The sequence below is a fragment of the Salvelinus sp. IW2-2015 genome, linkage group LG22, assembly GCF_002910315.2.
Source record: "Salvelinus sp. IW2-2015 linkage group LG22, ASM291031v2, whole genome shotgun sequence".
NCBI lineage: Eukaryota > Metazoa > Chordata > Actinopteri > Salmoniformes > Salmonidae > Salvelinus > Salvelinus sp. IW2-2015.
Window position 1 is genome coordinate 35286375 of NC_036862.1, and position 24217 is coordinate 35310591.

Sequence of the window (24217 nt, forward strand, 5' to 3'; positions counted from 1 at the left end):
TGCTAATGTCACAGTATACCTTCCGTCCCTCTCCTTGCCCTTACTCGAATCAGGACCCTCTGATTTTTTTTCTCATTTTGTCTGTCATATGTTGAAGTGTACCTATGATGAAAATTACAGGCCTCTCTCATCTTTTTAAGTTGGGAGAACTTGCACAATTGGTGGCTGACTAAATACTTATTTGGCCCACTGTACAAATAAATATATGGATGAGCGATGGCTGTGCGGCTTTGGCAAGATGCATTAGATGGTATAGAGTACAGTATATACATATGAGATGAGTAATGTAGGGTATGTAACATATAAAGTGGCATTGTTAAAAGTGACTAGTGATACACTTATTACATCCAAATGTTAATTATTAAGTGGCTAGAGATTTGAGTCAGTATGTTGGCAGCAGCCACTCAATGTTGTGATGGCTGTTCTTGAGATTGAAGAAAAGCTTCTGTCTCTCGTCCCAGCTTTGATGCATCTGTACTGACCTCACTTCTGGATGATAGCGGGGTGAACAGGAAGTGGCTCGGGTGGTTGTTATCCTTGATGATCTTTTTGGCCTTCCTGTGACATCGGGTGATGTAGGTGTCATGGAGGGCAGGTAGTTTCCCCCGATGATGCGTTGTGCGGACCGCACCACCTCTCTGGAGAGCCTTACGGTGTGGGCAGAGCAGTTGCGGACAGGATGCTCTCGATTGTGCATCTGTAAAAGTTTGTGAGTGTTTTCGGTGACAAGCCAAATTTCTTCAGCCTCCTTAGGTTGAAGAGGCACTGTTGCGCCTTCTTCCCAGACTCTCTGTGTGGGTGGACCATTTCAGTTTGTCTGTGATGTGTACGCCGAGTACTTAAAACTTTCCACCTTTTCCACTACTGTTCCGTCGATGTGGATGAGAGGTGCTCCTCTGCTGTTTCCTGAAGTCCACGATCATCTCCTTTGTTTTGTTGACGTTGAGTGTGAGGTTATTTTCCTGACACCACACCTCCGAGGGCCCTCACCTCCTCCCTGTCGGCCGTCTCGTCGTTGTTGGTAATCAAGCCTACCACTGTAGTGTCGTCTGCAAACTGATGATTGAGTTGGAGGCGTGCATGGCCACGCAGTCATGGATGAACAGGGGTACAAGAGGGGGCTGAGAATGCACTGTGATGAGAATTATATGTTCTCAATGTTCATAAACCCATTCAATGAACTACTCAGCCTGAAACCCAGAATTTGTAGGAAACGGTTGAAATGAATCAGACGGAGGCCAGCTCGATAGTCAGCAAAGTTTATTTACGAGAGCACTGCTTATCATTTCCTGTACATTGGTCTATATACCTCACATTTCATCATAAATGTCCCTCCTCTCAGAAATAATGACAATATAGTTCACGAGTCTTCTCCTTCTCATACATTGCCTGCCACCTGTTATACAATCTACTACAAGCCAAGGTCCTCTCCCTCCCTGGGTGGGACAGAATGTCCTGAAAGGAACACAGTAGTAACGCTTGTCTGTCGATAGCTCCTCTTATCTCATACATTGTCTACACTTGCACCCTGCTTACATACTAAAAAGGAACAAAAAGTCCTTGTACTAGTTCTGACTAAAACTAGACACATCAGATTTAAATGTATGATTCTAATAAATTTCATACAATCATACAGTGCCAGGGTAGAATTCTGTTAGTTTATAATTCTACATTAATGTATACATATTTAGTCATTACTCATAAAATTCATAACACACACACCTTGTGGTGCCCTAGTGTTGAGGAATAGTGGGGTGGAGATGTTGTTTCCTACCCTCACCACCTGGGGGTAGCACGTCAGAATGTCAGGACCCAGTTGCACAGGGCGGGGTTGAGACCCAGGGGTCTCGAGCTTAATGACAAGTTTGGAGGGTACTTGTGGTGTTAAATGCTGAGCTGTAATCGATGAACAGCATTCTGACATAGTTATTCCTCTTGTCCAGATGGGTTAGGGCAGAGTGCAGTGTGATTGCGTCGTCTGTGGACCTATTGGGGCGGTAAGCAAATTGGAGTGGGTCTAGGGTGTCAGGTAGGGTGGAGGTGATATGATCCTTGACTAGTCTCTCAAAGCACTTCATGATGACGGGAAGTGAGTGTTACGGGGCGATAGTCTTTAGCTCAGTTACCTTGCTTTCTTATGAACAGGAACAATGGTGGTGGCCCTCTTGAAGCATGTGGGAACAGCAGATTTGTAATAAGGATCGATTGAAAACACACAACAGCCAGCTGGTCTGCGCATGCGGCTAGGGATGCCGTCTGGGCGGCAGTCTTGCGAGGGTTAACACGTTTAAATGTTTCACTCACGTTGGCTGTGGTGAAGGAGGCCGCAGGTTTTGGTAGCGGCCGTGTATTGTCCTCAAAGCAAGCAAAGAAGTTGTTTAGTTTGTCTGGGAGTAAGACGTCGGTGTCCGCGATGGGGCTAGTTTTCTTTTTGTAATCCATGATTGACTGTAGACCCCACATACGTCTCGTATTTGAGCCGTGAATTGCGACTCTACTTTGTCTCTATACTGACGCTTAGCTTGTTTGATTGCCTTGCGGAAGGAATAGCTACACTGTTTGTTTTCGGTCATGTTTCCGGTCGCCTTGCCATGATTTAAAGCAGTGGCTCGCAGCGAATGCTGTCATCAATCCACGGTTTCTGGTTGYGGAAGYTTTTAGTCGTCACCGTGGGTACGACTTCACCAATGAACTTGCTAATAAACTCACTCGCCGAATCAGCGTATACATCAATGTTGTTGTCTGAGGCTATCCGGAACATATCCCAGTCCAAGTGATCGAAGCAATCTTGAAGRGTGGAATCAGATTGGTCGGACCAGCGTTGAACAGACCTGACCACGGGCGTTTCCCGTTTTAGTTTCTGTCTATAGGCTGGGAGCAACAAAATGGAGTCGTGGTCAGATTTGCCGAAAGCAGGGCGAGGGAGGGCTTTGTATGCGTAGCAATGATCCAGAATGCTGCCAGCAAGTCCAGGCTCTGGCTGGTCCACTCAAGGACATTCAGAGACTTGTCCCGAAGCCACTCCTGTGTTGTCTTGGCTGTGTGCTTAGGGTCGTTATCCTGTTGGAAGGTGAACCATCGCCCCAGTCGGAGGTCCTGAGCAGGTTTTCATCAAGGATCTCTCTTGATGGAGCTCCCCYGGTGTGCGTGCTCAGTCCCCTCCTGTACTCCCTGTTCACCTACGACTGCATGGGCAGGCACGACTCCAACACCATCATTAAGTTTGCTGACGACACAACAGTGMTAGGCCTGATCACTGACAACGACGAAACAGGCTATTGGGAGGTCAGAGACCTGGCCGGGTGGTGCCAGAATAACAACCTATCCCTCAARGTAACCAASACTAAGGAGATGATTGTGGACTACAGGAAAAGGAGCACTGTGCACGTCCCCATTCTCATCGACGGGGCTGTAGTGGAGCAGGTTGAGAGCTTCAAATTCCTTGGTGTCCACAACAACAAACTAGATTGGTCCAAACACACCAAGACAGTCGTGAAGAGGGCACGACAAAGCCTATTCCCCCTCAGGAAACTAAAAAGATTTGCCATGGGTCCTGAGATCCTCAAAAGGTTCTACAGCTGCAACATCGAGAGCATCCTGACCGGTTGCATCACTGCCTGGTACGGCAATTGCTCGGCCTCCTACCGCAAGGCACTTCAGAGGGTAGTGCATACGGCCCAGTACATCACTGGGGCAAAGCTGCCTGCCATCCAGGACCTCTACACCAGGTGGTGTCAGAGGAAGGCCCTAAAAAATTGTCAAAGACCCCAGCCATGTTCTCTCTACTACCGCATGGCAAGCGGTACCAGAGTGCCAAGTCTAGGACAAAAATACTTTTCAACAGTTTTTACCCCCAAGCCATAAGACTCCTGAACAGGAACCAAATGTTACCCGGACTATTGCATTGTGTGCCCCAACCCCTCTTTTACGCTGCTGCTACTCTCTGTCATCATATATGCATAGTCACTTTAACTATACATTCATGACATACTACCTAAATTGGCCGCCACCAGTGCTCCCGCACATTGGCTAACCGGGCTATCTGTATTGTGTCCCACCAACCCCTCTTTATACACTTCTGCTACTCTCTGTTCATCATAATGCATAGTCACTTTAACGATACCTACATGTACATACTACCTCAATAAGCCTGACTAACAGGTGTCTGTATATAGCCTTGCTACTCTTTTTTCAAATGTCTTTTTGCTGTTTTATTTCATTACTTACCTACACACACACCTTTCTCCCCCGCACCATTGGTTAGAGCCTGTAAGTGAGCATTTCACTGTAAGGTCTACACCTGTTGTATTCGGCGCACGTGACAAATAAACTTTGATTTGTACTTTGCGSAGTTCATCTTTACCACAATCCTGACTAGTCTTCTAGTCCCTGCCGCTGAAAAACATCCCCACATCTTGTCTCGGAGCTCTACAGACGATTCCTTCCACCTCATGGTTTGGTTTTTGCTCTGACATGTACTGTCAACTTTGAGACTTTATATAGACAGGTGTGTGCCTTTCCAAATCATGTCCAACCAATTGAATTTACCACAGGTGGACTCCAATCAAGTTGTAGAAACATTAATGCTCAATGGCGAGAGCATGCACRAGAGCTCAATTTTGAGTCTCATAGCAAGAGAGTCTAAATACATAAATCTTAATGTATTAAAAAAAGTGCATATTTTTTCCTAATAGCCTGTTTTCCCTTTGTCATTATATGTAGAGGTATTAAATTGTTGTTTTTCATAAATTTTAGAATAAGGCTGTAATGTAACAAAATGTGGAAAAGGGGGTCTGAATACTTTCCGAATGCACAGTAGACAGTTTATCTGCTGGACAASGATTGTCCCGACTTTCAAGAATCCCTGAGCTAAGGGGCAGATGTAGCCAGGCTATAAATWAGTGCAGGCAGAAACTTACAGGTAGCTTACAACAAATGCGAGCAGACAACTTTATTTAACATTATTAAAAAAGTTCCATTAAACCATATCACATTAAACAATGGAAGCCTGCTTTTTTTGTCCCKACATTTTACAAGAAACAGTAAAAAAGATGAAGCATCATTGAAATAACTTTTTTTTATTTTTTTATTCGCAATTAGATCCAAGATAAGAGCATAAAATAAATGTGGCACTGGCTAGTCCAGAACAGGCACTCAAGTCCTGCTTAACCATACAAGTCAGTTTGGTACTGCATATTATATTGACGTCCCCTTCCTCCCATCACACCTCTTCTTGATGTGGTGGGTCAAATGTAATCTCGCAAGCCTTCATCTCAAGCTCTCTCGTTTACAATATGAAATGTCTGTAAGAAGTAAAAGGTGACTAAGGGCCAGTAGTCCTCATTCAGGATGTCCGTCTCCCTTTCTCAAAATGTGATACTCATTCCTCCTAAAATGGCCCATTCCCATAGAAAAACAGTGACGCGCACCTCATGTGTAGGCTACTGTGGGGCTTCAGGTGCGTGTAGTTGGCTGGCCCAACAGACAGGTGGCACTCAGCAGGGAAGGGTGGCTGCTGACATGCATGGTCCCTGCTGTGGAGTACTTGAGGAAAGTAGCGCGAGTGTCTCTGCTCTGGGCCCGGGCTGCAGCCCTTGCCTGGATGAGCATTATCCTCAGCAGGGTCGTCTCACTGTGGAGGCAGACAGGAGAAAAAGTTTGGGTCAAAACACAACAGAAGTACATTCCACTTCAAAGTCTAATAGTGAAAATTATTGGGTATCATGTCKAGTATATTTGCAATCAAGAAAAGAGCCTCTCCTCACCTGCCTATGTGGATACTGGAGGCAACACACCAGGCAGTCTCTCCCTCTGGGGTGGGGGGCTCCTGCAGTACCCTGCGGGACAGACAGAGGGCAGCACCAGCCAGGTGGGCAGCCAGGAACACCARACACTGTCCCTCCAACAGAGAGAGCTCCAGAATGTAACGGCCCATCCACACCAACTGGATGTAGAGACACGTAAAGGGGGACGTTCCAGGTTGTCTTTATTGCGGTTTTGCTGCACATCTCAGATTACTAACATGTTCAGGTGGATCTGATAATCTGAGCAGTTTGACTAGCAACTAGGTTAAATTTGGCCAATGTGGTTTCTGTCTGAACATTCCCAGGGCGCCACATAGCACTTGCTAAGTGCTAATTCACACTTCTGCATTGTGCCTTTTATTTCTGAAYGTTTTATATTCCTATTAAGATGTCCAGTGAAGGTAGACATGCAATTTGTTGACATCACAATACGGTCCCAATTTGGATACATATTATCCCGAATGAAAAAATWATAATAACGGTGTTAAATTCACTGTTCTGTCATTTGAGGGAACTGTCGGAGGCACTCGTCTTGTTACCTCACCAACATTTAGAAAATAAAGGAGCCAACATGGCATCCATTGTAGAATCTGGCTGAACTTCTCAGGGTTAAAGTGTTGAGGGTTCACCCACCTTGGCGCTGCAGTGGGCGATTGAGGCAGAGAGGAGCAGGAAGTGCAGCGGAGAACAGTGGGAAAGCTCAAAGTTCAGCTCAGTGAGGACCTGGCGCTCCATACGGAGCAGCTGTCTATTGGAGTAGCCATTCTCCATGAGGTAGCACAGCTCAGACACCTGGAGAGGGAGGGGGTTGGAGAAKACTAGAGAAAGCCCTGGTCCAAAAACCACCCTGCTCAATCCCCTTCTCTAGCTCCCACTGTCAGTGTTTGAAAGTCTGGAAGAACACGACATATATCCAACTCTTACTTGATTATGCTACACCAAGCTAGGCATTATGGCTTCAGTGAGGGAAAACATTGGTGAAGAACACCATATGTATCTGACCCAGGTCTGATGTAGAATACCTCAGGGAGAAGACACTCTTCTTTCTTGGCAGCCAGGAAAAGACAGACCATTCCCAGCAGCTGCAGTTTGGCTGTGTTCACCTTGATCTGGTGTAGGCAGCGGTTCAGGAGGTGGATAGACAGGTAGAGGGTCTCCTCTGAGAAATGGAACACCTCCTGTAAGAGGCAGGGGTGATGGGAGGACACAATGGCCTGAATTCTACCACATACATTTAGTCTTAGGTAAGCTGAAGGGCATCTGCTTAAACTGCTTCACTTTAGAGGGTCAACCTGTTGTCAAGTGCACATTTCCTAAATTTGAGAAGTAGCAAGTTCAGTACATTTTAACCAGGAAATCCTTTTAGATAAATAGTAGAGGGACACGAGGGGAACTCACATGGACTTGGATGAGCCAGTCGACCAGGATGGCACGGGTGGTGTTTGTGAAAGGTCTGGGTAGGTCTGCATTGGGGAAGGTGAACCGCAACTGACTTCTCTGGAAAAGGAGGCAGTGTCAATGACAGAAGTACAGCAAACCAACAAAATAACGCCACTAGCTTGGTTTCCATCCCATTGGCGAAAGATTTATGCGGATATTCAAACATTTTCCCAGTYGCGTTTACACCAAACTGAAATTTGCGGACAAAAATCAGTGCGTGATGATGTATTGCACACAAATACTTAAAGTTCCCCCCCCCAAAAAAATCTAAAGTTTGCATTTCCATCGCAGTTTCAACTCTACCGATAGTTTTGTCACAAAAACGGTTGCATTAAATAGCAAATGTGCCTACTCTGGTCTTGGCCCGCCATGTCGTGACTCAAAGTTTATGGTTGCTAAAATCAATATCTTGCTGAATTAATTTTACAGACAAAAAGATCCCACCATGTTGAATGAACAAATGATCTGTACGCATTTCTAAAATTGTACCAAAACTTCCTGTTGTAGCACAGCTGACGTGATAAAAAAAGAAATTATACGGTATGACTACGTGCATAAAAACTGTAGATGCAAACCTATTTACTGATTCAAATGTAGAGCGATTCTTAACAATACAAGCCTACTCCCAATCTTGTTCAACTTTCCTAAGTTGTGACAAGAGTGTGAGCTAAAGCCTAGGAAGCAAAAAAATCCTAGGAATTAACTCTGGGATCTAACAAGACTATCTGGGTCTGAGGCAAAGGCWACTCATTACATGGAACCACCTCTATTACACCCCCACCATCATGTCAGAGAAGATGTCCCATGCGTAGCTCCTGTCATAGATAAGACCAAGCGTCTCCATGGCCAGCTCAGTCTCATGACGAAACATGCCAGGCACTAACTCCTGCAGGCTATAGAGGCCCTGGAGGCCATGCAGGTAGATCAGCACAGCCTCTTCCGCCATACAGCCATCTGACCTTAGTAGAGATAGGGTTAACTTAGTACAGACATGGCTTGACACACAATTATATGCTCTATTTGGTACAGTAGTACATTGCAGTGACCTGAATGAGAGGGGCTGTCGTCCTCATGGAAGCCGATGATAATGCCATCATCTGTCGACACAGGCAGCCTCTTGGCCTGCACAGACATACACAGCAGGACAATTACATTAACACAGAGCGTAGCACAGAGGYAGGATAAGATGTCAAAATATGGTATTGTAAGACTTGTGACGACCCTCCCACTCTGTCTGCCGTATTCTCTCTTTGTTCTTGTTTCCTTATTAGGATGRCGGTGGGCGGAGTTGGGAGGGTRGTCAGCTACATGGGAAACACCTGGGCCCGGTGTCTCCCAGGATAAATACACCACTTCCCCATTCATGGAGGAGACTCTCTCCATTCAAGAKAGACAGATTTTYGTTGTGGCCTGGTTGTGGTTATTTGGTTTGTTTGTGTTGGCACCCTTCAACACCCCTACTTATCACATGTATACACGCAACCACTCACCTACACTACRGACTACACACACACCATTGTTAATTGTATTTACTTTACCTTAGTTAATAAATATAGTTTGTTATTCCAAAAGTCTCCCTTTTGTAACGGGCTTTGAGCCGGTTCGTGACAGACTGCATTAATATGGAGACTCCATATACGGTTCTGAGACTTCAATAAATGATTTGATGTGAAGTGTACTCGATGCATAAAGACTAGAGAGCAATCAATGGGGTGAGACAGAAATTAGTATATGCACTTGAATGTGGGCCTTCGCAGCTGGGGTTTATTCAATACGCCAATTCTGTTGCAAAACACTCCTTAAACATAAGCAAACTTAAAGGAACCTACCTGAATTTGTCCAATAGACACTCAKATTTTACAGTATGGACTAATGATTACACTCCAGAACAGAGGGGAAGAGGAAATGGAATAGAAGGTAGGTCAGGCTCTATCAGAATGAAAGAGGAGGCGTACCCATCTGGCCTCTGGCTCAGTTTTCTGGTAGGTCCCCCTGGACTCTCCCTCCTGGGGCTGCCAACGGTCTTTGGGGCCACAGGCATTGGCCATGGCTCTTAAGGGGGCTCGTCTCTCTTCAGCTACCTGTGTTGGAGGCATCCAAAAATACATCTCAGGGACAGATGAAAATGTACAGAACGGTTACCTATATAAACTCAGCAACAAAAAAAAAGAAGTCCTCTGTCAACTTATTTTCAGCAAACTTAACGTGTAAATATTTGTATGAACATAACATTCAACATCTGAAAAACGGAACAAGTTCCACAGACATGTGACTAACAGAAATGTAATAATGTGTCCCTGAAGGGGGAGGTCAAAATGAAAAGTAACAGTCAGTATCTGGTGTGGCCAACAGCTGCATTAAGTACTGCAGTGTATCTCCTCATGGACTGCACCAGATTTGCCAGTCCTTGCTGGGAGATGTTACCCCCCTTCCGCCAAGGCACCTGCAAGTTCCTGGACATTTCTGGGGGGGGGGGGGCCTAGCCCTCACCTTCCGATCCAACTGGTCCCAGATGAGCTCAATGGGATTGAGATCTGGGCTCTTCGCTGGCCATGGCAGAACACTGACATTCCTCTCTTGCAGGAAATCACGCACAGAACGAGCAGTATGGCATTGTCATGCTGGAGGTTCATGTCAGGATGAGCCTGCAGGAAGGATACCACATGAGGGAGGAGGATGTCTTCCCTGTAACATACAATGTTGAGATTGCCTGCAATGACAACAAGCCCAGTCCGATGATGCTGTGACACACCACCCCAGACCATGACGGACCCTCCAGCACCAAATCGATCCCGATCCAGAGTGCAGGCCTCGGTGTAACGCTCATTCCTTCGACGATAAACGCGAATCCGACCATCACCCCTGATGAGACAAAACCGCAACTCGTCAGTGAAAAGCACTTTTTTCCAGTCCTGTCAGGTCCAGCGACGGCGAGTTTGTGCCCATAGACGACGTTGTTGCCGGTGATGTCTGGTGAGGACCTGCCTTACAACAGGCCTACAAGCACCCAGTCCAGCCTATTGCGGACAMTCTGAGCACTAATGGAGGGATTGTGCGTTCCTGGTGTAACTCGGGCAGTTGTGTCCATCCTGTACRTGTCCCGCAGGTGTGTTGTACYGATGTACCGATCATGTGCAGGTGTTGTTAAACGTGGTCTGCCACTGCGAGGACAAGCAGCTGTCCATCCTGTCTCCCTGTAGTGCCGTCTTAGGGGTCTCAGTACGGACAGTGCAATTTATTGCACAGGTCACATCTGCAGTCCTCATGTCTCCTTGCAGCATGCCTACGGCACATTCACGCAGYRGAGCAGGGACCCTGGGCATCTTTCTTTTGGTCTTTTTCCAGAGTCAGTAGAAAGGCCTCTTATATGTCCTAGATTTWWATAACTGTGACCTTAATTGCCTACCGTCTGTAAGCTGTCAGTGTCTTAATGACCGTTCCACAGGTGCATGTTAAGCATTTCACTGTAAGGTCTACACCGGTTGTATTTGGCGCATGTGACAAATAAACATTGATTTGATGTTCATTAATTGTTTATGGGTCATTGAACAAGCATGGGAAACTGTGTTTCAAGCCTTTACAATGAAGATCTGTTAAGTTATTTGGAGTTTTACAAATTATCTTTGAAAGGCAGGGTCCTGAAAAAGGGACCTTTCTTTTTTTGCTGAGTTTATATCCTAATAAGCATTCTAAAAACAGAAATGTTGACATTTGKCTAATTACAATGACCCTCCCCTGGACTAGATTTAAATGACTAAACCATCCGCTTGTCTGAAATTGAAAATGCATTTKGAAAGTTCAGACCTTGACTTTRTCCACATTTTGTTACAGCCTCCTAAAATGGATTCAATCCCSCCCCCATATCAATCAATCTACACACAATACCCCATAATGACAAAGAGAAACCAGGTTTAGAAATTAACTATTAAAAACTGAAATATAACATTTACATAAGTAGTCGGACCATTTACTCTGTACTTTGTTGAAGTCCTTCGGCAGCAATTATAGCCTTGAGTCTTCTTGGGTATGACGCTACAAGCTTGGCACACCTGTATTGGGGAGTTCCTCCCATTCTTCTCTGCAGATCCTCTCAAGCTCTGTKAGGTTGGCTGGGGAGCATTACTGCACAGCCATTTTCAGGTCTCTCCAGAGAAGTTCGATCGGGTTCGAGTCTGGGCTCTGGCTGGGCCACTCAAGGACATTCAGAGACTTGTCCTGAAGCCACTCCTGTGTTGTCTTGGCTCTGTGGTTAGGGTCATTGTCCTGTTGGAAGGTGAACCGTCGCCCCAGTCTGAGGTCCTGAGACCTCTGGAGCAGGTTTTCATCAAGGATCTCTGTACTTTGCTCCGWTCATCTTTGCCTCATTCCTGACTAGTTACCCAGTCCCTGCRGCTGAAAAACATCCCAACAGCATGATGCTGCCACCACCATGCTTCCCCGTAGGGATGGTGCCAGGATCCCGCCAAAYATTTCAAAGCGTCACATTTGGCCTGAATGCCATCTTTCATCAGACCAGAGAATGTTGTTTCTCATGTTCTGAGAGTCCTTCAGGTGCCTTTTGGCAAACTCCAAGCGGGTTGTCATGTGCCTTTTACTGAGGAGTGGCTTCCATCTGGCCACTCTACCATAAAGGCCTGATTGGTGGAGTGCTGCAGAGATGGTTGTCCTTATGGAAGGTTCTCCCATCTTTAGAGAGGAACTCTGGAATTCGGTCAGTGACTATCGGGTTCTTGGTCACCTCCCTGACCAAGGCCCTTCTCCCCCAATTGCTCAGTTTGGCCAGCTCTAGGAAGAGTCTTGGTGGTTCTGAACTACTTCCATTTTAGAATAATGGAGGCCACTGTGTTATAAGGGGACCTACAATGATAGACGTTTTTTGGTACCCTTCCCCGCATCTGTGCCTTCACACAATCTTGTCTCGGGGCTCTACAGACAATTCCTTCGACCTTATGGCTTGGTTTTTGCTCTGACATGCACTGCCAACTGTGGGACCTTATATAGACAGGTGTTTGCCTTTCCAAATCATGTCCAATCAATTGAATTTACCACAGGTGTACTCCAATCAAGTTGTAGAAACAGCTCAAGGATGATCAATGGAAACAGGATGCACCTGAGCTAAATTTTATAGCAAGGGTCTGAGAACACGTAAGTGAATAAGGTATGTTTTTTATAAATTAGCCAACATTTCTAAAAACCTGTTTTCACTTTGTCATGACGGGGTATTGTGTGTAGATTGATGAGATTGTATTTTAAAAAAAATCATTTTTAGAATAAGGCTGTAATGAAAAAAAATGTGGAAAAAGGGAAGGGGTCTGAATACTTTACAAATGAACTGTGCACACACACACACACACACACACACACACACACACACAGGCGATGCCACCCCTCTGATTCTCCACTGGGCGCGCAATATCAAATGCGCCTATATGCTATTTAGTGTGTTCTCGATCAAATGATTAACAGGCTACTAAGCACAGATCAAAGTTATATTTCTAAGATGCTGGGATGGTGTAAATAAAACTAGGCTGTTTTTACACACTGCAATAGATATTCCAACCCTATGCCAGTCTGCTCTTCTCTTGCTGATCAAAATCATTTGTGTGCTTCTTAACCAATGGCTGTGCAGTGTAGAGCTACGGCGGCAGTTCAGMAGGAGAGTCAACGGTTTCTGCCAAAAATTGTTTTAGGCTTGGTCCCCACCAAAATCCACCATCTTGTGCGCAGACTAGCCCATGTTCTGTTCAGGGTGAGAAGGAGAGTGCGAAGAGGAGGACCAGAGATCAACTTTGATAGCTTGCTGCTACTATTATAATAATTCTTGACCTTATGTATTTATCAGAGTTATTGACTTCACAATAAACCAGATTCAAGTAACTTACATTACATCAGATGCATATTGGGATATCATTGTATTGTTTTTGACATTTATAGGCTAACTTTGCTTGGGAAGTAATCTAGACTGAACTATAAACGCAAAATATAAAACGCAACACGTAAAATGTTGGTCCCGTATTTCATGAGCTGAAATAAAATATCCCAGAAATGTTCCATACGTACAAAAGCTTCTCTGAAATTGTGCACAAATTTGTTTACATGCCTGTTAGTGAGTATTTTCCCTTTGCCAAGATAATCCATCCATTTGACAGCTGTGGTATATCAAGAAGCTGATTAAACAGCATGATCATCACACAGGTGCACCTTGTGCTATGGAAAATAAAAGGCCACTAAAACATGTAGTTGTCACAATGCCACAGATGTCTCAAGTTGAGAGAGCATGCAATTGGCATGTGGACTGCAGGAATGTCCACCAGAGCCGTTGCCAAAGACTTTAATGTTAATTTCTCTACCATAAGCTGCCTCCAACTTTGTTTTAGAGAATTGGCAGTACGTCCAACCTGCCTCACAACCGCAGACCATGTGTAACCACGCCAGCCCAGGACCTCCATAGCCAGCTTCACCTGCGTTGATTAGGGCCTAATTAATTTATTTAAATTGACAGATTTCTTATATCAACTAACTCAGTAAAATTGTAGAAATGGTTGCATTTATATTTTTGTTCAGTATAATTCTGTCACTATCAATTGATTAACCTATGAACTTCTCTACAATAGAATATGTAAACCCAGACAGATTTTAGGGAAACACTTGTGACCTTGTCTCATTGGGTTAAGTCACAGAAGAGTAGCCAGCAGTTAAAGAATCTCTGTCCATTCTTACCCTGTAATTTAGGTAATTTGTGTGGTATAAAAAAAAAAAAATTAAAAAAAAAAAAAATAATCTGCTAAAATTTAAGTATGTAGAATAGTATGAAATGTTTAAAGGCTTTTTACTTATAAAAACAGGCAAACCAAAACAGCCAAATACATCTAAACGTGACCCAATGCTCAGTTATAGTTCTAGAAACAAATACCACTTTCATATCACATCAAAAGTATTTCACAAATGCAAAACACARGGCATACTACAAGAGGCTGGTGGTGCTTTAATTTGGGAGGATAGGCTTATGGTAATGTCTGGAGCGGAATGGTATCAAATACATAGATTCCATGTTCTCCCTTCCAACCAATATTATGAGCCGTCCTCCCCTCAGCAGCCTCCACTGCTGTACAGTTAACTGGTTGTAACAGTTGCAGCCAACAGTATTTTTTAGTGACAACACGTTTGTGGTGTCCGTCTCCTGTGACACACAGATATGCAGATACTGTTTTCCGCAAACAAGCACCCTAACCCTACACGGCCGCGTGGAAACCCTAAACCTACACGGCCGCGTGGAAACCCTAACCCTACACGGCCGCGTGGAAACCCTACACGGCCGCGTGGAAACCCTAACCCTACACGGCCGCGTGGAAACCCTAACCCTACAGGTGTGTACTAATTGAATATTTTTTTATGGATTCTTGCTGATATGAAAGGTAAAGTCTTTATGTTTCATAAACCATATCACAAGCAACATGTTAGGATGTCCTCACTTTGTCACTTTCAGCCAATTTGTGTGAACTCAGTGCGGTTTACTTAATTTCTTGTTCAGTGTTAACAGTCCAAAAGGAAAAAATCTGTAAAATAAAAAATCTATTCTAGCACTTAGGGGCAGTAGCCTACCTTGGGTGTACAATTTATTAAAGCAGTTATTAATCTGCAGTTATTCTGCTATTTATTCTGTTACCAACACTAAATATAGCAATGTGAATGCAAGGAGGACAGAAGCCTAAACAAAAAAAGGGATGTGAACTGGAAAAAGAGCTGAGTWCTCACCCAAAGGCAGTACAAAAAGTTATTTTGCCTTCATTTATTTTACCCCAGAGTTCACTATAAAGAGGACTGAGATGGCTTATTTAAGAGGACTATGTGAAAACACCCTTAGCAAAACTCCCTCCTACAGAAGATGCCTTAGTCCAATGACATATGTAATGGACCTGAGCATCATGATCAAGGACTACACATTATGAAACCATTCCCACCCAAACTCAGAAAATTCATGTAAATGGTTTTAATACCTTTAGTTAACTAGACAAGTCAGTTACTAACTAATTATGATTTACAAATGGCGGCCTACAAAAAGGCAAAAGCCCTCCTGTGGGGTTGGGATTAAAAACATAGGACAACAAACATCACAAGAGAACCCACAATACATAGAGACCTAAGAACACAGCATGTTAGAGCCACATGACAACACAGCATTGTAGCAGCATAAAACATGGTACAAACATTATTGGGCACAGACAACAGCACAAAGGTAAGGCAGAGACAACAATACATCACGCGAAGCATCTACAACTGTCTGTAAGTGTCCATGATTGAGTCTTTGAATGAAGGAGATGGAGATAATTGCACAATCGAGTGTTTTTTTGCAGCTCGTTCCAGTCGCTAGCTGCAGCGAGCTGAAAAGAGGAGCGACCCAGGAATGTGTTCTTTTGGGACCTTTAACAAAATGTGACTGGCAGAACGGGTGTTGTATGTGGAGGACGAGGGCTGCAGTATGCATCTTAGGGGGGAGTGGGGCCTTAGAGGGTTTTATAACTGAGCATCAACCAGTGGGTCGTGCGACGGGTATAAAGATACCCAGTTTATTTAGTAAATATTTTCTTAACCAACCATGCAGTTAAAATAGAGTTATGGGGTTCTAAGCATTTCACGGGAAGGTTAACACCTGTTACATTCGGCGCATGTGACATAAAATGTGATTTACTTGMAAAGGGATAAACAAACTCGCAGGTGTGGGTCACCGGTGTTGTGCGCCATTTAAATGTTGGGACGTCGAATACACAAAACTGTACGCATTATATTTCAACTTTAAACGAACCTTCTTGTGCAAGTCCAGCAGTGGTATGGAATCGCAGAATCCGGTCTTGGCCATGATGCTTCGATCCGGAGAGAGCAAATTCACTTAGAGGCGCTGCAGCTACTTGAAACCACGAGGAGTGGCAGATGAGACACAAGAGACACAAAACAGTCAAKATTATCTGACAGTCGGCTAATAAACACACGTGATTGACTAATTGGAGTTGTGGACGTCATGATTTGCATGTGTGTGACTGATCCCTGATCAGCATATGATGAGGAATTAGCCTACATCAATCAATTTGTAATTCAAAACGTTTACAATACAATGCTTGCTTTATTAGTCTATTTGCARTTTTGTTGTTACGATACCCAAACGGACACACAACATCAAATCAAAATGCACGAGTCACATGCGCCGAATACAACATGTGTTTAGACCTTACAGTAAAATGRRTACTTACGAGCCCCTAACCAACAATGCAGTTAAAAAACATTTAAGAATAAGAGAAAAGTAACAAGTAATTAAACAGCAGTAAAATAACAATAGCGATACTATATACAGGGGGTACAGYTACAGAGTGCAAATAGTCTGGGCAGCCATTTGATTAGATGTTCAGGCTTGGGGGTAGAAGCTGTTTAGYAGCCTCTTGGACCTAGACTTTGCGCTCCGGTACCGCTTGCCGTGCGGTAGCAGAGAGAACAGTCTATGACTAGGGTGGCTGGAGTCTTTGACAAATTTTCAGGCCTTCCCCTGACACCGCCTGGTATAGAAGTCCTGGATGTCAGGAAGCTTGGCCCCGGTGATGTACTGGGCCGTTCGCACTACCCTRTGTAGTGCTTTGCGGTCAGASGCCGAGCAGTTGCCAAACCAGTCAGGATGCTCCCGATGGTGCAGCTCTAGAACCTTTTGAGGATCTGAGGACCCATGCCAAATKTTTTCAAACTCCCGAGGGGGAACATGTTTTGTCGTGCCCTCTTCACGACTGTCTTGGTGTGCTTGGACCATGTTAGTTTGTTGGTGATGTGGATTCCAAGGATCTTGAAGCTCTCAACTTGCTCCACTGCAGCCCCGTCGATGAGAATGGGGACGTGCTCGGTCCTCTTACACATCACAGGCGGGGAGCAGGGACTGCTGCAAAGCAGCGCACTCGATAAATTAGGGGTATAGTACCTTGCTCGAGGGAACAACGGCAGAAGGTAGCATATGAGATATTGAAGCCGGTAACCCAAATGAAGAGACACAAACACTTAATTCAGTAAAAGTCTTTACTGGCACATAATTGTCACAATGTAAAATCTTGTAACAAGGGAGCTGAAGCTGTCTACCAGGACATAAGTCTTCTCCCTAAAAATATTGCTTACCGTAGCTCCTCCCCAGATAAAGCTCAACTCAATAACAAGCTAAGAATTCTTGGTACACCAGCATTGCGATATGACATTCGTGACTATTGATCACATTCAAAATACAGAGAAGCAAGGTAATCATTGTAAAGCTACAACTCACATTCTATCTACAAAGCTGTGAATTTCCCCTCTTCTAGCCTATAAATGATGCATTCATCAAGACTTTTTGATATTTACATTGCCAGTGAAGAGATCCATATCGATTGTCTGTGTGTAAAGCCCTACAAGAGAGGTCAGGGGTGTTGGCTTGCATGTTAGGTGTACACACTACTAGACAAAGCATGTTCACTTTATTGAGACAGAGTGCAACAAGGTTGAGACCGTGTGGCTTTATTGCCAGTGTCAACATTACAAAAGGTCTACAGCACCCCCTCGTGGCCGTCCTAACAATGAAGACGACATGAGGTCCATCAGAGGGCGGTTGTTCCTGAAATCCGGTCCTGCCGTTTCTGAAGCTGCATTTACCAGGGCTGAATATGGGCCTTAGTCAAGAATGGATGGTGGAGGGATGTTTCCCATAGCCTCAGCCTTGGAGTACAGCAGTCAGACTATACTGAGGTACGGAGGATACAGGTATAGAGCACAGACTAGAGAGCTGTTCTACAGTGCCCCACATCAACCTGCTGCTGTGCATGAGTACACACACAAAAAGGAACACATGCATGATCGAAATTAACAACCTAAAGAAAAATCAACATGTTTAAACTTGTTTTATATACACACACATTTAATATATAATTGAGACAATGTCTTCCAAAGTTGGAATAGGTGGACCAAAAGTGAACAACTTAAATCAAAAACAAAGATAAATGAAATGTTCCATGAGTGAAGGAATCTTTTTTTTAAGGCAAAAATGAAATATGTCACAGCACTTAGCTGTGGCCCACAATGGTTGTTTCACCTGTGACCACTTCTCTACATGCCTGACGGGGAGTACGCAACCARTCAAGACTGGTGCATCATGTGAGGGTCACACAGAGAGGAAGAGGCAAAGCGAGAGGTTCCGCTCCCGTCAAAATCTGTCCACGAGAGAATACAGCGATAAGCAGATTGACTACCCTCCCGCCTTTGGGACMKCRCCCATTGTTTGAGCAGAGACYAGACCATCTCGTCATTATATACAACATCACACCAGAATTGGAGTCATTTCCATTTCAATCCATGACTTTAACACCYTTGACTTCCTAAATTGACTGAATTTAAATGGAATTGACCCCAACCCTGGTTTACATGGTCCTACTCTGACATACTGACAAATGACTTAGTCTGTGTCWTATATTACTTAAAAAATACCAACCACAACCTTCAATATCAACCTCGTGATGAGTCTAGCTTGGCCTCATCACAAATAATAATTGATCCATGATTAAAACATTTTCATCCTTAAATATGGGAATATTCCAATTATTTAAAAAACAGATCTTTACATCAAAATAAAAAGTGAACAGATGATTCAAACAAATGATTGACAGCTATGGCTGTGTGGGGATCTGGACTGGGCTCCAGACAGGGGATTGGTCAGGCTGGCGCTGTGGTCACTCTTCTATTCTTTCTTTTCTCATGACCGTTCTAACCACCAGGGGAACAAGTCAATCCACAGGGCTGCCTAAYCTACAACTCCACCACCTCTATTTTCCCTTTAAAACTCTCATTGACTGTGCTGTAGTGTCCTTTCTTCTCCTTGTTTAGCCGACATGCAGAATCCAAAGATATCCATGCAGATGCATAAACATAAAACAGATGTTGAAATTCAAATGGTTGTTCATACATTCTCTTCCACACACTCAAACCCATTCATATACACAGTGCAAGCAGGGAAATGGCTACCCTTCGAGGTACACACAGACTTCATCTTACCCCTCTCCCACTCCCGACCTGCTTTCCCTCGTAGGAACAGTCCACACGACTTGTAACAGCAAGTTTCAGCAAGAGCACTTGTAAATTGCAGAAATATGGCTTTTAAAACCGTAACAATCAAAATAAAAACGTTTAAATATTTTTCACCCTCCCCCCCAAAATATTTTTTTTCTTTAATGTGTTTCTACATTTGTTTGGATTATTATTTTTTACAATTTATTATCCAGTAGTAAAAAAAAARYAAAAAAACATCTGCAGTGTATGGGAGGATTGATGTGTTGCTTGTCAGAGTGTGTGTGTTGGATAGGTGCAGCATGCGTTTGGCTGGTGGTGAGGTGGTATTTGCTGGCATAACCCAGGGATGGTGAAGTGTTGTCGATGTTTTGATGTACCCAGTGTAGTAGTAGTGTGGAGGGCAGACAGGTGGGGTCCTGCAGGCATGACCAAGGGCAGCCCTGTCCTGTTCCACCTGGTCCCGTCAGAATGAGAGACAGGGCCGCCAGTCTATCCACACAGGCCTGCTGAGYWCAGTCATCACGTCATGCTCTAGGATCCATGTTTTCACCACTTCCTGGTGTGTGTGTCTTGTGCGAGTGTTCGTTTGAGAGTGTGTCAGTTTGTGTGCACGCGCGCGCCCATTTCCCCAGCAGTGCTAGTGTGTGTGAACATGTGTTAGCTTGCCTGCTCATGTGAGTGTGTGTGCACGCGTGTGTGCGAGAGAGGTCAGTCCCGTATGCTGGCGGAGTAAGAGAACTGAGGGAAGTGTGTGCGAGAGAGGTCAGTCCCGTATGCTGGCGGAGTAAGAGAACTGAGGGAAGTGTGTGCGCTGGTCCTGGTCTTCTGCGTCTAAGCTGTGGTCTGGAGTAGACAGAACCAGGAGATTTAATACACAAACAAGGACATTTTTCTTTTCTTCCCACGATTAATTTTTTTTTTTTAACAGTGAGACAAACAAAGAGACAGACACACTCAACTCACACTTGTCCGGGGGCGTTACGGTGATGGTCTGTGCCGTGAACTCATCGTCAAAGTAGCGCGTGTCCGTCTCCGACGTCACCTGGGGCTTGAAGGGAGGCAAGAGCTTCCTCTCTACCACATCCTGCCAGTTGATGGTGGTGAAGAACATATGAGTCATCACGTCTTTGGCATCTTCTTGTCCACCTCCAAGCCTACACAATGATCAGTCATCATCAGCATCGTCACTATTTTCTTCACTCACATATATATAAATAAATAAATAAATATGAAAGACAGAAACACACACCTCTGCTTGGGGTCCTTTTTGAGCAGGCCAGCAAGCAGGGCCTTGGCTTCGGGGGCCAGGTTCTTGGGGAAGCGGATCTCCTCCATGAGAATGAGCTCAAACAACCGCTCGTGGTCCTGGTTGTAGAAGGGCAGTCGACCGCACATCATCTCATACATGACCACACCCAGACCCCACCAGTCCACCGCTCGGCCGTAGTCATTGTCCTCTAATACCTGGAGGGGGAGAGAGATACAACTGACAAAGAGAAATAGTAAATCCAATTCTATGGAAGCCCTGGCACTGTGTCTCTTTCTACATCTGTTGCAATATGAACAATGAACTATTTGCAGACCGGCTGTCTATTCCGGTTGATAATCATTTACTTTCCAAATGGTAGAGTTATTAACTTTGTATGTTAAGCATTCTTTGCTGGATAGATAATTATTGACTGGAAACCAATCCAAGATGAGAAACCAGCAAGGAATGCATCTGGAATTGTTAACTGGACACACTGCCATGTACTGTTCAAAGCATAACTAGAATGTATGATTTTGTTCATTATACTGTAGTTACCTCAGGTGCAAGGTATTCTGGAGTCCCACAAAAGGTCTTCATGGTAGCCCCGTCTGTGATTCCCTCTTTACACAGTCCAAAATCTGTGATCTTTATGTGTCCATCTTTATCCAGCATTAAGTTCTCCAGCTGGAAGAGAAAGACAGAGAGAACGAACGAAGAGTGACCACAGGAGAATCAGCAGCAGAAAACACCACCGCTGACATGACAGCTAACTGTAGAATGTACTACAGACTTACAGGCTTTTCACCAAGAGGCTGGTGCTCAAATCAAAATGTATTGTCGCATACACATATTTATATATGATGGGATGTATAGACGTTATGGACAGTATATGTAGTATATCTGAAGAATACGTAGGATAGAATAGTAACACACACACACAGCTATAGCTGAATAGAATGGACTTGACTAGAATACAGTATTTACATACGAAATGGGTTAAACAGTACGGAAACATTTCAAACAATAGGAAATATGGGCTGTTTTCCTTGACACAGATTAAGCCGTCTGTGGTAGGATTGAGCCTAGTCCTAGACTAATTCAGAGGCACTTTTAGTCCAAGACTGGGCTTCATCTGGGTCCAGGAAAACAGACCATATTTCCTATTGTGCGAAATATTAGTCTTGAGAATATACTTTCAATGTGAGGAGGTGCGTGTAAATGTATGGGTGAGTCAGGGAAACATCCGCCAGACTTCCAGTCCCATTTGGTAGACAGACAGGGAAGCAGCCATTACCTTAAGGTCTCTGTAGACAACGTCCTGTGAGTGGAGGTACTCCAGCGCAGACACAATCTCCGCACCGTAGAACCGTGCCCGGTCTTCTGTGAACACGCGGTCCCGCGACAAGTGAAAGAACAGCTCTCCTCCGTTTGCATATTCCATCACAAAGCATAGCCGGTCATGTGTTTGGAACGCGTATTTCAGTGTCTGTGTGGGAGGGGGTAGAGTCAGAATTAGTGACCACATTTGAATCAGGTGGCTGCTTGGTGAAATGTTGTAATCGGTGTTCAGTAAGGTCAGATGACGTCAGATAGGAACTCACCGTTAAGAAGGGATGCCTTGTATTCTGAAGGACTCTGCTTTCTGTTACRGTGTGTGCTACCTCATCCTTATGGAACACGTCACACAAAAACACACCATGAGGGACAGACATTCACCCAGCAGTGTACAGCTGGACTTGGACTTCTGAGCCACTCAAGAACCCACAATAGAACCAAGAAGTAACAGTCATCAAAAGCAGCATACTTCCAGGYGTATGGTGCAGAAATCTGGTCTCGTACAGAATGGAACACTTTTCCCTATATAGTGCACTACTACTTTTGACCAGCGCCCTATGGGTACCGGWCAAAAGTAGCGCCATATATAAGGAACCATTTGGACGCCTCTGTCTGAGCGACTGTCATTTCCTTTGATGCCAAATGGTTACCTTAGCGATGATGACTTCTTTCCTCAGGATCTTCATAGCGTAGTACATTCCTGTGGCCTTCTCCTTCACCAGGATCACCTTACCAAACGTTCCCTTCCCCAGCAGCTTCAGGTAGTCAAAGTCACTCATGGTCTGTGGGGGGGGGAGACAAACACCATGAGAGTTCAGATCTCAGGCTTATTCAAGACAGTTTGGATGACAGGATTTATTTGACCATGACAATTCCAGAGTAAAAGTAATAAAGAGTTTACATAGACCTGCACAACGGTTTTAGATGAAGAACGGGCAGAGAATGGAGCAGAAAACGCACCAACACACACTATGGCCCAGGTCACATAGGGAGATGGTAAACCAGCTGTGATGAGGTACTTTTACTAAGGAGGAGATATTCAGAACTAGGATACAGAGTTTCCAATGGACAAAAGCAGCCACATCTAGAGAAGGGCTGTTGGACAAACAAAGAGCACTGACAGGTCTGCTAGGTTGGTAGGGGGACAGTGACAGGTCTGCTAGGTGGACAGGAGGACAGGTCTGCTAGGGGGACAGGTCTGCTAGGGGGACTGGAGGACAGGGATAGGTCTGCTAGGTTGCTAGGGGGACAGTGACAGGTCTGCTAGGTTGTCAGGGGACAGGAGGACATGACATCTGCTAGGTTGGTAGGGGGACAGAGGACAGTTGACAGGTCTGCTAGGTTGCAGGGGGACAGGAGGACAGTGACAGGTCTGCTAGGTTGTCAGGGGACGGAGGACAGGATAAGGTCTGCTAGGTTGGTAGGGGACAGGGGACATGACAGGTCTGCTAGGTTGGTCAGGGGGCAGGAGGAAAATGACAGGTCTGCTAGGTTGTCAGGGGACAGGAGGACAGTGACAGGTCTGCAGGTTGTAGGGGGACAGAGGACAGTGACAGGTCTGCTAGGTTGTAGGGGGACAGAGTGACAGGTCTGCTAGGTTGTCAGGGGGACAGGAGACATGACAGGTCTGCTAGGTTGTCAGGGGGACAAGTGACAGGTCTGCTAGGTTGTAGGGGGGACATGACAGTCGCTAGGTTGTCAGGGGGAAGTGACAGGTCTGCTAGGTTGTCAGGGGACAGTGACAGGTCTGCTAGGTTGTACAGGGGACAGTGACAGGTCTGCTAGGTTGTAGGGGGACAGGAGGACAGTGACAGGTCTGCTAGGTTGTAGGGGGACAGGAGGACATGACAGGTCTGCTAGGTTGTCAGGGGGACAGGAGACATGACAGGTCTGTAGGTTGTAGGGGAGGACAGGAGACACTGACAGGTTGCTAGGTTGTCAGGGGGACAGTGACAGGTCTGCTAGGTTGTCAGGGGGACAGTGACAGGTCTGCTAGGTTGTCAGGGGGACAGGAGACATGACAGGTCTGCTAGGTTGGCAGGGGGACAGGAGGCAGTGACAGGTTTGCTAGGTTGTAGGGGGACAGGAGACATGACAGGTCTGCTAGGTTGGCAGGGGGACAGGAGGACATGACAGGTCTGCTAGGTTGGCAGGGGGACAGGAGACAGTGACAGGTCTGCTAGGTGTCAGGGGAGCAGGAGGACAGTGACAGGTCTGCTAGGTTTGTCAGGGGGACAGGAAGTGACAGGTCTGCTAGGTTGTCAGGGGAACAGTGACAGGTCTGCTAGGTTGTCAGGGGGACAGTGACAGGTCTGCTAGGTTGTCAGGG

The 24217-nt window shown here is 45.2% G+C and overlaps 2 protein-coding genes across 4 annotated transcripts in view; both read right to left on the reverse strand.

The window, feature by feature from the left end:
- Positions 1-4965: 4965 nt before the first annotated feature.
- On the reverse strand, positions 4966-16373 carry ccnp (cyclin P). The gene is made up of 9 exons (XM_024014254.2): positions 16048-16373; positions 9200-9325; positions 8291-8366; positions 8026-8198; positions 7203-7301; positions 6827-6982; positions 6438-6596; positions 5766-5944; positions 4966-5632 (listed from the first exon to the last, which is right to left on the reverse strand). Exons 1-9 carry the CDS (start codon positions 16099-16101, stop codon positions 5455-5457), a joined length of 1200 nt encoding a protein of 399 aa, XP_023870022.1. The 5' UTR covers positions 16102-16373; the 3' UTR covers positions 4966-5454.
- A 907-nt stretch (positions 16374-17280) lies between these two features.
- The window catches only part of akt2 (v-akt murine thymoma viral oncogene homolog 2), a 21492-nt gene continuing 14555 nt past the window's right edge, over positions 17281-24217 (reverse strand). For 2 of the 3 annotated variants that reach the window (XM_070434239.1, XM_070434241.1), the window contains exons 6-12: positions 22539-22662; positions 22155-22220; positions 21848-22039; positions 21109-21237; positions 20554-20768; positions 20268-20458; positions 17281-20147 (exon numbers count right to left, since the gene is read on the reverse strand). In XM_070434239.1, the coding sequence (XP_070290340.1) occupies positions 20068-20147; positions 20268-20458; positions 20554-20768; positions 21109-21237; positions 21848-22039; positions 22155-22220; positions 22539-22662 (997 nt within the window). In that variant the 3' untranslated portion in view covers positions 17281-20067. The remainder of the gene's footprint in view (positions 20148-20267; positions 20459-20553; positions 20769-21108; positions 21238-21847; positions 22040-22154; positions 22221-22538; positions 22663-24217) is intronic. The other variant, XM_070434240.1, reaches the window with a different exon arrangement.